The sequence below is a fragment of the Fusarium solani genome (genome assembly GCF_023522795.1).
Source record: "Fusarium solani strain SB1 chromosome Unknown bctg00000012, whole genome shotgun sequence".
Taxonomy (NCBI): Eukaryota; Fungi; Ascomycota; class Sordariomycetes; order Hypocreales; family Nectriaceae; genus Fusarium; species Fusarium solani.
Window position 1 is genome coordinate 68151 of NW_027072146.1, and position 13090 is coordinate 81240.

The 13090-nt window shown below is 27.7% G+C and overlaps 1 protein-coding gene across 1 annotated transcript; it reads right to left on the reverse strand.

Moving 5' to 3' along the window:
• Positions 1–3952: 3952 nt before the first annotated feature.
• Positions 3953–5453, reverse strand: MRS44_016043 (uncharacterized protein; the record flags this gene model as incomplete). The annotated part of the gene is made up of 4 exons (XM_065617858.1): positions 3953–4421; positions 4474–4870; positions 5278–5350; positions 5406–5453. 4 exons carry the CDS (start codon positions 5451–5453, stop codon positions 3953–3955), a joined length of 987 nt encoding a protein of 328 aa, XP_065473930.1.
• Positions 5454–13090: the final 7637 nt, after the last annotated feature.

Genomic DNA, 13090 nt, shown 5'->3' on the forward strand with positions numbered 1-13090 from the left:
ACCTTGATTTGGATAGTAGGGGGCGCTATAGGGCTAGGTATTAACTATAGGCCTTAGAATAACTAAAGTATAATAAGGGAGTGCTTCTAGACTCTATTTAATATAATTAGCGTAATAACTTTTAGCTAGCTATAATAAGGTTATACTAGATTACTAATTACCCTATATACCTATAATATAGATTAATAAGGTAATAAGGCTATTTATATTAAAGAAATAAGCAAAGTATCTAGATTAAGAGATAAATATAACTAGTTTACTTAAGCATATTATTAGCCACTTAGCTATAGTCTTATTTTAACTTTTCTTAGGAATATTATAACTTATTATCCCTCCCTAACTTTAATTACTTTATTACTCTAAAAAGTAAAAGAAAAAAAAATTATCTTATCCCTATTATAATCTAAGAAATATTTAATAGATATAATATATTAACTTATAGAGTTATCCCTATACTATAGTTCTAAGACCCTCTAGTATAGCCCTTTTAATATATTCTTCCTTATTTACCTATCCTAATATTAAAAATAATTAACTAAGTAAATTCGCGCTTTACTAATTAAGGCTATAATCTATATTTTTATTATTATTACTATATTTATTATTATAGCCTATATTTACTTATAGCTTAAGATCTAAAAGAGAAAGCTATTAATAAGTAACTTACTTATAATATTAGCTTAATTTATTATATTTATAACTGCCTTATTTAATATTATATTAGATATTAAAGGTATTCTAAGACCTAAAATTAATTACTTCTTAATTAATTATTATAGGGATATTAAATTATATAAATATTTATTAAAGGTATAATAATTTACTTCTTCTTAAACCTTAGTCAACGGTAAAGATTTAATGCCTCTAGATCTTATACCCTCTAAAGCTTCCCTTCTTTATAAGAAAAAAGGCTAATAATAACCTAAATCCCATACTAGATTATATAGGCTAGGACAATTCTATACTTTATAACCTTTTATCTCTATAAGGCATCTTTATTATCTTATTACTTATAGTTATTTCCCTACTTTATAAAGAAATAAAAGATATTACTATAAGTAATTATTAATTATTATACTCTATTATATATAATAACTATTTTAATTTAGTTATTCTTCTACTTTTTAATTAAGAGAAACTAATAAGTAGCGCTTTTTCCCTTATATTATTATCTTTATTTATTATCTCTTTTTTTCCCTACTAACTCATCGCTATCTAATACTATACCTTAGGTCTATTACTAAACTAGAGATTATATATAAGCTAACCTTAATAAAAATAATATTCTAGATTACTTAGGTATTATACTTTTTAGGAAATATTATTTATAAGTCTTATTTCTTATTTAAATCTAATAACTTATTATCTATTATATTTAGTTTTCTACCTACTTAAGCTAGACCTAATAGCTATTAGCTAGTCTTTATTATATTATTTTTAATCCTCTATAAGCTATAAATATCTATATATATAAAAATAAGTATTTATAATATTTTTTCTTCTTAGCTTAATAAATATTATATTCTTATTAATATATTTTTTAGTAATTAATATAAGTAATTCTAAGGACTTTTAGTTTATTACCTTAATTAATAAGTTTCTAATCTTTTTCCTTTTAAGTCCCCTTTAAATATATTATACCTTAACTAATAGAACTAATATCCTAATATCTTATAGAACTCTAGAGCGCTCTAAATATATATATTAGCCTAATTATCGCTTACTTTCTTTCCTTATAGTCTTATTTCCGCCAAAGCTTTAAAGTATTATCTAACTATAGCTATAGTAAGTTAATAAGGCTAGCTAGACTAGCCCCTATATATTATCCGAGCTAGAGAGGATTCTAAGAAATTAAGGATAGGGTATATATTAGCGCTAGTAGTATTAGTATATAAAGAACTAATTACTTAGTAAGTTCGCCTAACTTAACGGCGGATAATATATAGAATAATAATAAAAAGAGCTAGCGAAGTAATATTAAGCTTATCCCGATTAATCTAAGGTAGCCTATGAAAGCGCTAACTCTTATGTAATTTTATGAGCTAGAGTTCTACTATTCACAAGGTGGCTAACTTGTAAGGTGCTTCGATTCATGGTTCATTTGATTCTGGGCGCGGCATGCATGAGTCATACACATGTATCCCAAACTGCAGGAAGAGGCTTAGTCCTCTTATATTGGCTTTCTAGGAGGGTCCGTGAATAGCACGGTCTACCTGCAGCCGCGTGGTAACAACTACCTGGGATACCTATTACCTATGAAAAACATCGGCTGAGCTATTGATGTTTTTTTACTATGGGGGAAATTTTTTACGCTAGCAGACTATAGGGTAGCTAATATTTTTTTCTCGACTAGCTAATATTCTTTTAAAAAAAAGGGTTTTAAGATAATTAAAGCATTAAAAAGTAAATATATATTAATATTAATTAGTTATAGTATTATTAATATAATTAGCTATATATAAATATAATATTAAAATGTTAAGTTAGGAGAAAAGAGTACTAAGCGGTTTTAAGCTATTAGGCAATTTCTTATATATAGACAAAGGGTTAGAGGCTAGTAGCCTTTAGCTATTATTTATTATATATGCCTTTACCTAGAGTATTATATATAAGTATAACATAAGAGTCAGAGTAGTATTATAAATCTATTACAGGTCCGGCAGGTCTTATATTATAGCCCCGTCTCATTAAATATAATAAAAATAAAAAAAGATAAAGATAAAAAGGAGAGAGTTAAATTAATTACTAATCTATCCTATATCTTAAGATTATTATTTATCTTAACTTACTACCCTCGTATCTAATAATAACTATAAACTAGTTATAAATAATAGTTAGATCTTTATATTTAGCTCTTTAGTAGTTATACTTTTAAAAAACATGCGTCTCAAGGTCTAGGTATCGCTTGACGAAGTTAAAAGCCTAGCACTTGCCGATAGGTAGCGCGTCGCGGTCGGCGAGCGATCAGTTGGCTATTTCTTTAATACCACGTCGTCTCGGGGGAAATCCTCGCGAGGCTAGGTCGGGAATGAACTGAATAATAATCTATTCCTCTAGATCAGATACTTTGCGTGATTTAGAAACCCAACCGCGTCGAGATTGAATGCCATTGTACCGGCGACGTAAGGCCTAATAGTTAACTTGGTATTGCTTAGCAGCGCCTCGGAGACTTAATTTTGAGTTATTTTGGAGCGCTTGAAGCGCAAGAAGGATTTGACGTTTAGAATAGAGTTGAAGCATGATTTTTGGTGGAGAATTAATTAATCAAATGGCATTGGTGTTAGACAGCGCGCCCTCACTAGGTAACTGATGATAAAGATGATATTGGAATGATCTTGAGTGTATTGATGAGGTTCCTTCTCTTCGTCCTCGTTCTTCGTTCTTCGTTCTCCCTCGTTGTCTTTGTATCTGAGGGGGCCAGACCAAGATACTAGACCAAGATACTAGACCAAGATACTAGACCAAGATACTAGACCTGCTGATCCTGCAACAGATCTGTAACGCTGTTCTGACAATCAAGGTATCATGGGGTGACATCTTCCCTTGAGGTGGCTGTCTGTGTAACATCATCATGCATGCCACTTCTCTAACAATTGGTGGTGACTGAGGGATTTTTGGTGCACAAGCTTATCATATATGTTATCTAAGAAAGAAAATTTTAATTTAATTTAATTTATTAAATATTTTATTATATTTTAATCTTAAATCCTATCTTAAATGCTAAGATGTTTAGCTATCTAGCCCACTCACTTATCACGTACATTATTTTTAGGCACTACTATCTTTTAAATAGATAAGACAGACACTACTATCCTTTATATATACTATCTATAGGCTTAAGCTTTCTTCTTTAAAGCCGTGACGTTTATGATTTGAGTTCAGAGGTCTGAGTTGCCTCAGCTAGTTTAAAACCCCGGGTTGCAAAGTTTGAAAAATCCCTTCTGGATCATATTTAAGGCCGACGTCTTTTCAAGAAAGATGCATTTTGCTGCCCAAACCCCTGTATAACGTCTTGGTCCTGATGTGCATAATTCATATACTTGAAAGGAATGGCCTTGCCACGCTGCTTTGCAAGAGCCTCAAAGTTAGCACCTAACTTCCTCAGTAGAGCCATGGCTTCCTCGCCATCGGCCTCATCCTCCCATATGTTGGTAAGAAGGATATTTGTCAGTGGAAATTCAGGCCCCTCAAGCCCGTACAGGTTGCCTACTCCTTCGCGAGCTGCCTTATTCCTCATGGCCGGAGTTATATGGTTGACATCCATGGCTAGCTGGAACCGAGTAGCGTAAGGCCTTGTGGTCTGGGCCCAAAGCTCATATATAGATTTGAGTAGATTAATGTTGTACTCCATGGCCAATGTCCAGTACGCGTTCCGCTTGCCTTGTGTATCCGTCATATCGGCCATTTCAGACGCAAGAGAGCTGTAGTCGGCGAGGCGAAGAGTATTTTTGAAGATTCGGGAGCCGGCGGAACCCATCATAGATGGCAGGGTTGTCTTTGGGCTCTGGGTAACCCATAAACTGAATGGCGATGATTTGGTCGCCTTGCCACGTAAAGTCCATGATCATATGAGCTTTGCCATCTTTAACCAGCTCACGCGTAAATAGATCGTATTCGTCAAAGACAGCGTCAGCGTGTTTTCCCGCCACGACATTCATACCTCCCCACATGCCTTGGTATGGGTATAACTTTAACGTCAGGCTTGTGGCGATGCCAAAGTTATGGGCGCCGCCTCCATGGAGCGCCTTGAATAGATCAGGGTGAGAAGACTTATCCGCCGTAACGAGGTCGCCATTCGCGAGCACTAGGTCGACAGAAACCAAATTGTCGATTCCCCAGCCATATTGGGCAGAGAGATACGAGATGCCGCCTATCGGTTAGATATGTTAGTTGCATTCACTGAACCTTGGGAACGGAGCAAGACTTGCCGCCAAAAATGAAGCCTGGAACACCGACACCAAAGTCACGGCCGCCAACGGCAATCACGCCGTGTTTCTCAAGGGTTTGAAGTAATGGGCCCCAATGAACGCCGGGCCCCACCTTGACGGTTTTTTTTTTATCTTGAGAAATCTCGATGTGATTGAGATTGGCAAGATCAAATTGAAAAACCGCCAAGGCAGCTTGAGGCTACACTTGCTGAATGACCACCGCCTTTTATCGCGAAGCGGCATTTAGCTCGGGCTACCTCAACTATGGCGGCTCTCACTTGAGCTGCATTATTTGGTCGAAAGAAGCAGGCTGGAGCTCTCTGTTGCTGTTTTGCATCCCAGAATGAACCCAGGGTTTCGATGAATTCCGGAGATGATGGTTTGATGACTTCGGCAGGGTAAAGTGCCGCGACAGCATCTACCTAGACTTGTTCAGTATGATAGACCTATATATAGATGACAGTGTGTTCAACTAACAGCGACACCTGCTGAGTGCAGAGTGGTGCTTTGGGAAGGATTCTTCATGATGGGAAAGATTTGTGAACTGGAAAATATGAAGAATGGACAACAGTGCGCCTCCTGAGAGCTGATGTAGAAGCAGTTTATGGGTTAGACTTGTCTTGACTGGGGACTGTGTCTCAAGTAGAAATGTGTTCAATTGAGATGGGGGAGCAACCTTCCTTTGAGGGAGCAGACGCATGATATAGACGCCTCCTAAATAGACATCAAGATATCAAACTTGCCTGAACCTTGAGTGGGAAGCAAGCTTGGTCTGATCATCTCGACATGACAGGTGCTTGATTGGGCGCTTAGATTGGATTCCCGCCCTATTTTCGGTGGCCGCGGAAACCGAAAGCCCCACATGTACCGTTGTGGCACACTTCTGGATTCCTCTCATTCAGATATCTATCTAAGCGCCAACTAGCCTCTTTAGGTAAGCTGATCTAAGCCCCGTCCAGGACTTGTCGGCATTAGCGGTAAAGCAATACTAAATGTGAGCCCATCCCGGCATCTCGATTCACCCATATGCAGCTCATAGGCGAACCAGGAAGCGAACCATGAAGCGCCGGAAACATCTTAACCGAGCGAGATGCGGATTCACAAATCAAGACTATAAATAGCTTAATACCGATGGTTTATTCGGCACCGAGGTAGACCGAGCTTCCTAAGTATTATATAGATAAGGACGGCGTATATAGATCGACATGTATTGCTCATCTAGATAACTACATCAACGCGAATCAGTACCCCAAAGACCCAGTCCCCCTTCTTAAAATTAATTAACGTCTAGAAACGCCTTTATAAACTAGTTCTTAAATTCCAGTTAAGATGCTCACGGCTGAGGAGTACGCCTAGTTAAACTCGCGCTACTGCGCGCCAACTCATAGCCCGATTCCTATTATTGTTAAGAAAAGGAGAGGGGAGCACGCCTGTGGGACATAGATAGGCACGAATACTATAAGAACTCGGTAAATTCGCGCTTTTTTAAGTATAACCGGGCGAGCGTTACGTGCATAGCCGGCTATGCAAATAAGACTATATAATCAGCGCATAGCTAGCTATGTAAATAAGATCTATTATATAAGAAGCAATATAGCCTTCTTATATTACTATATTATACCGCTAATTATAACCCCTAATTTAGTAATTAATACCTTTTATAATATTAATTTAATTTACTATGCCTTTATTATTATATAATAAACCTAATTAATACTCCTTAGTCTTCCCTAATAATATACTCCCCCTAGAAAATAAATTTTACTCCTAAGAGGAGCTAATTACTATAATTAATACTTAGGCAGCGCTATAAGGCTATACCTTTACTATAAATACCTCTTAAAAGACTCCTAATAAGAGGATTAGCGTTATATATAACTATAACTATGGCATAGGGTATACCCCCTTTTAATTCCTTAAAGATATATTAATGAAAGACCTTAATGCGTTATATAAGATATCTCTTCTTTATTATAATAAAAGAGAGCCTATATGAGATTATATAGACCTTAAGGTATTATCTTAATACTAAATTTACTTAATATAAGTATTAGCTAAGTCCTAATATATAATAATATATCTTATATATTATTAATTATTACGCTAAGATAAATTAATAATTTATTAGCTTATTAAAGCTAATATTATATTAAAAGAGATTAAATATTATCTAAGTATAATATTAGATATAATTATTATATAATAAGATATCTATAATTATATTATATAGGGTAAATAAGACCTCGCTAAAGGGCAAAGTAAATATATATACTCTTATTAAATAGCTATAAAATAAGGGCTTTTAAAGCTAGATTTGCCTTAGTAAAGATAGCTAAGTTAAAGTAATATTTTTTATATATTTAAAGTCCCTAAGGTATCTTAAATTATATCTTAAAGTATTTATATTAAATTATATATATAAGACTAATAAATATAAAATACCCTTACTTAATATAATTAATATTAATATTTATTAATAATCCTTTTATATTACTTTTATATTCCTTAATAATAAAAAAGAAAATAATTTTTTCTAAGCTCTTAGTTATTTATAGTATTTATATAATCTTTATAATATATCTCTTTTTAATTATTATATTTATAAATTATTATTTAATATATATAAATACTTTTTTCTTATTATTTTATTCTTTAATATTACTTATATTATTATACTTATAATATATTAATAAGGCTATCTTAATTTATTATATACTTATCTTCACTTAAAATAAAAAAATAACCTTAATAAAAAAAAAATAAAAAGAGTTTTATAACTTATAATATAATATTATTACCTTAATAAGTAGAAATATTTATAATAAGAAGCTAAAGAAGTTTAAAAAGTAATACCTTTTTAAGTATATTAATAAGATAAGCTATATTTAATAGACCTAGCTAGACCTTTATAAAAAAAGGTTTATTAAGACTTAGGTTTATTAATACCTCTACTTTAATTAATTTATTATATTATAAGCTAAGGGTATTTATTAATTTATTAAGGGTTACTTAAAGACCTCTTAAGCTAATTTATTTAAGGCCTAGAGGGTTATTAAGCTTATTATAATAAATTAGGTTATTAAGCTTAAGGTATATTAAGCTAAGTAATAAACTAGCTTACTTATTACTTTATCTAGGGTATTATATAATAATATATATAATTAGATCTTATATAAAGCCTTATAAAAGGTTAAAAATAGCGGGTATAATTATTAAAGAAGGTTTTTTTATATATAGAGGTATTTAATATAAGTCTTAGTCTCTTTTATATTTATGCCCTTTAATAGCTATTAGTATTAAAATAGCCCCTTTAATTATAGTATTTCTATATTTATTAATATCTCTAATATTAAGAAACCCCCTAGCTTATTATTAAGCCTTATAAGTAATTTAATTACCTAGTTATTAAATTAATATTATTATTATTAAGTATATAATATAAGCTTTTTATATTTAAAGCTATTAAGAATATATTATATTAAAAAATATTATTAATATACTTAAAATATTATATTAAGGGCTATAAGATAAACTTTAAAGTATATCTTTTATATTATAATAATTTATTATTAATTTAAACCTAATCTTTTATAATAATATATATAATAATATATATATTTAATTACTTTATAAGCTACTTATTATTATTAATAATTTTATTAAGTTTACTTATTATATCTAAGACTATTATAATAATATATATAATAATATATATAATAACTTAATTAATTTCTCCTTTATTAGCCCTATAAATAACTATTCTTACCCTAAGTGCCTTAGTAGCACTTATACTATAAGCTAATAACCCTTATATTATATACTAATAATATAAAAAGGCCTAAGAGGCCTAATATATAATAAGGCTATTAAGTGCTATAATAATTAACTAATTATATTAAAAGGCTATAAATCTACCTTCGCGTTATAATAAAAGTAAATATAACTAATACCTTAACTATAAGTAAATAAAGAGGTATTATAAGAAAGGAAATAGTATTAAGGACTAAATTAAAGAAGAGATAATAAGTTATCTTAATTAAAATAAGGCTAAGACTAAGTGGGTTAAATCTAATATAAAAAAAGAAATAATATAATAGCTCTTTATATAATAGCGAGGGATATAATATATCTAAGATATTATTAAAAAAGATTATAAATTATAAAAGAATTAATATAAAGGTAAAAACCCCCTTAATTAATATTTATAAAATTAATAAGAAATATAATTAATATATATTATTTTAAAAAAAAAATAAATCTCTAAGTATATTATATATAACTTAATAACTTATTTTAATTAAGCTATAAATAAATTAAATAATTATATAATATAAGCTTAATAGCCTTTAATTATATATATAATAAAATAATTATCTTTAAAGAAATTATTACCTTTCTTATTAATATTACTAAATATAGCTATTTTAATTAATATTTATAATATAAATCCTTATATTTTTTAATATTATAAGAGTTAGCTAATAAGTAATTATTTTTATTACTAGCGAGGGCTAAATTAAGCTTAAGATAATTATAAGCTAATTTTAATATACTTAATTTTTAGCCTAAAGGTTATATATACTTTAATAGGGGTTAATATTAAGGTTAATCTTTTATTATTATTACTAAAGCTATTAATTCTAATATATAATATATTACTCTCCCTTAACCTAATATCCCTATAGGTATAATAATATAATAATAAAAATACCTTAAGGAAGATATTAAGTATTTTAGGCTCTTATAAGGGCTTAGGGATTCTAGGTATATAAAGTATTAGATATAATAAAGTTATTTAGTAATATATATTAAGCCTATTAATAATATATTTATAGAGACTAGGCTCTTAAATAAAGATTATTAAGGTATTACTCTTATTATTAGTTATTAGTAATAATATATAAAATAATTAAGATATTTATATTTATTAGATATATTACCTTAGCTAATATTAATATAATATAAATAAAAATAAAAAAGTCCTAAGAGTTTTAATATTAATTTTAATTTTAGTTATTTATCTTTATAATATTATTTAATAAAAAATAAAAGTTTCTTTTAATAAAAAAAAGCTTATTTTATATATTAAAAGTATTAAAGTAATTTACTTTAAAATTATATTATTTAATAATATAAATAAAAGTATTATATATTATTTATAGCCTAAGGCAAATTAATATATAATTAATAAATATTATATTATATCCTAAGTATCTATATATATAAAAGGCCTCTTAATCTCTTTAATTATATAAATAGATACTCTCTTAATAAATAAGGGAGAGATATCTCTTACTTATATATATAAAAGTTAGGCTTATATAATAGATCTTATTTACATAGCTAGCTATGCGCTAATCACGTGGTCTTATTTATACAGCCGGCTATGCACGTAATACTCGCTATATAACTAGCGTCTCTTAGTAAGCTATATAGAGGGCGGGGATAGGCGGCAAAAGAGATCCCCTATTAAAAATAAGTAGGCGACTTATTCCTATTTTAACCTCTGCCTTCTATTAAAGCTACCCTCTAATATTATAATAATAAAGATAGCTACTACTACTACTAGCTTTATAAATATTATATATATATTTTTTTAGTATTAAAAATAGATTAGAGGTTAAGAAAAGAATATAAATAATAAGAGAGAATAGCTTTTTTTTAATAATATAATAAGGTTAATAAGACTTCTAAAGGCATTAATTCTAATAATTTAATTAGCTAATATATATTATATCTCTTTCTTAATATTTCTAAGAGTTATTATTATCTTATAGTTATTAAATTATATTTACTTTTTTTCTTAATACCTTAAGGCCTTTTTTTTATAACTATTTTTATAATTACTTAATAACTTCTTTATAATATTATATATATAAAAGAAGTTTATTATTATTAATAATAAAGAATTTCTTATTATTATATAAGGGATTTATAGAATCTTTATTTTTAATAATAACTTTTTTAACTTTTTCTTACTTAATAATATTAATTTAATTAAAAGATATCTTCTTAATTTAAATTAATTAATCCTTAGTCTTATTAAGGTATATATTTATTTTATAATTTAAAAATACTTTTTAATTATCTCTAATTATATATTAAAATACTTTAAACTAAAAATAATTATATAAATATTTATAACTCTCTATTATTAATTAATTACTTAAAATCTTTTTTTTTTTTATTTATTTAATATACTTATTAGTTATTTCTTATAATTATTACTTAAAAAAATATTAATAATAATATTAAGGGGTTATAAAAGACTTATATAACTAAGAGGGATAAATATAAGAGAAATATTATTATTTCTTAATTTCTTTTTAATCCTTTTAGTTTTATAAAATATAGTTATATTTATTATAAGTAATATATTTTCTTTTATATTTTTAATAAAAGGAAATAATATATTATTAATTTAAAAAAGAAAAGCTTATTATTATTATATATTATTTTATTAAACTTTATATTAATATTAAAAAAATAAAAATATTATATTTTTTTATAATTTTAGTTATTTATATTAATAAAGGTATTATAAAATATAATAATTAATTAAAGCCTAAATTTATTATTTATAAATATATAAAAAATTAAAGTAATTTATTATTTATTTTATTTATTATAATTATTTTTCTTTAAAGATTAATTTTATATTATATTTTTCTTAAGTAAAGTTATTAAGATATTTAAATAAAATTAAGGTCTTATCTAAGTTAAGTATAAGGTATTAATAAAATAAATATTTTAATAAATTTAAGATTATTATAATAGCCTAAGATTAAAATTATAATATAAAGATATACTTAATAAATTATAAGAACTTATTTATAATATTAATATAATCCTTTAATTTCTTAATTAATTATTTTATTACTTATTACTTTATAATATTATAATATTAAAAGAAATCTTATTATTAATTAATAGAGAAAAAAAACTAAGAGCTTTAATCTAGGTATAACTCCTTATAAATAACTTATACCTTCTAGTAGAACTAAGAGGTTATAGCTATTTTCCCTTAGGTATAGTGCTTTAAGAAAAATAGGTATATTTAATCTTTAAGGCTTAGCTACTTAAGGTAGAATTTCTAATAATATTTTTTAAAGAAAAATATATTTTTTTATTATTATTTATAGATTATTCTTTCTAGTATTTTAAAGTGCCTTAAGGTATTATAAACTATAGGCTTCTTTTTCTAACCTTTCTTTATAATATACCTATAAATTAGCTATATAAGGACTTTTACCTTTTACTTTAGTAAATAGCTTCTTTCTAGGTATTAAATTAATAAGATTTTTCTTAATTTTTATTTTATAAGAGGCTTAGGCTTTAAGCTAAGCTTTTTCCTTAGTATTAAATTTATAATTTAGCTAATATTAAGATTAACCTTATTAAGTAGTAGTATTATATAAAAAATATAATAGTAATAACTTTAAATTAAATAAAAGAAAAATTATATAAATCTTAGCTAAGAGAAATATTTAATCTTCTAATATTACCCCTTAAATAAGTATTTTTATATACTAATTATATAAGGAAGTAATTATTTAGGAAGTAATACGCTAAGACTAATAGTTAAACTTAAAAAAGCGCGAATTTACTAAGTTCTTATGGTATAATAACTTCCTGTCCTCTTTCTCAGTCGCTAACCAAGGTCATTCTCATCCACGTATTGTTAACGCTATAATCGACCAGTGTCAAAAGATCGCACTCTGCATAAGCGCTTTGCAAAACGAAACCTATCCTCTTCTATGCCAGAAGATGTGCGAAGTATGGTTTAGCCATTAAAAGCTGTTTGATTTTTCTGACCTTATAAATAGCTGCTCGGCTATGATATAGCCGCGTCTATGAATTCGGGCTCCGAAGGCGTTGACATGGCCAAAAAGATTACTAGAAAGTGGGGTTATAATGTCAAAGGGATCGAACTAAATGAGGCAAAAATCCTGATTATTACTAGAAACTACCACGGTAAGACTCTAGGGCCTATATCTGGCTTACCTTTTACCTTTGCTAAGGATGGTAAGGTTAAGCCTCATAATCCATAGACATTAGCAGCTAGATGACCATTAAATAGGATTTGGCCCCTTGCTTCCTAATATCGGCCCAGATGTGGCTGGTTTTAATATCTATTTCAGTAATATCAAGGATATAAAGAA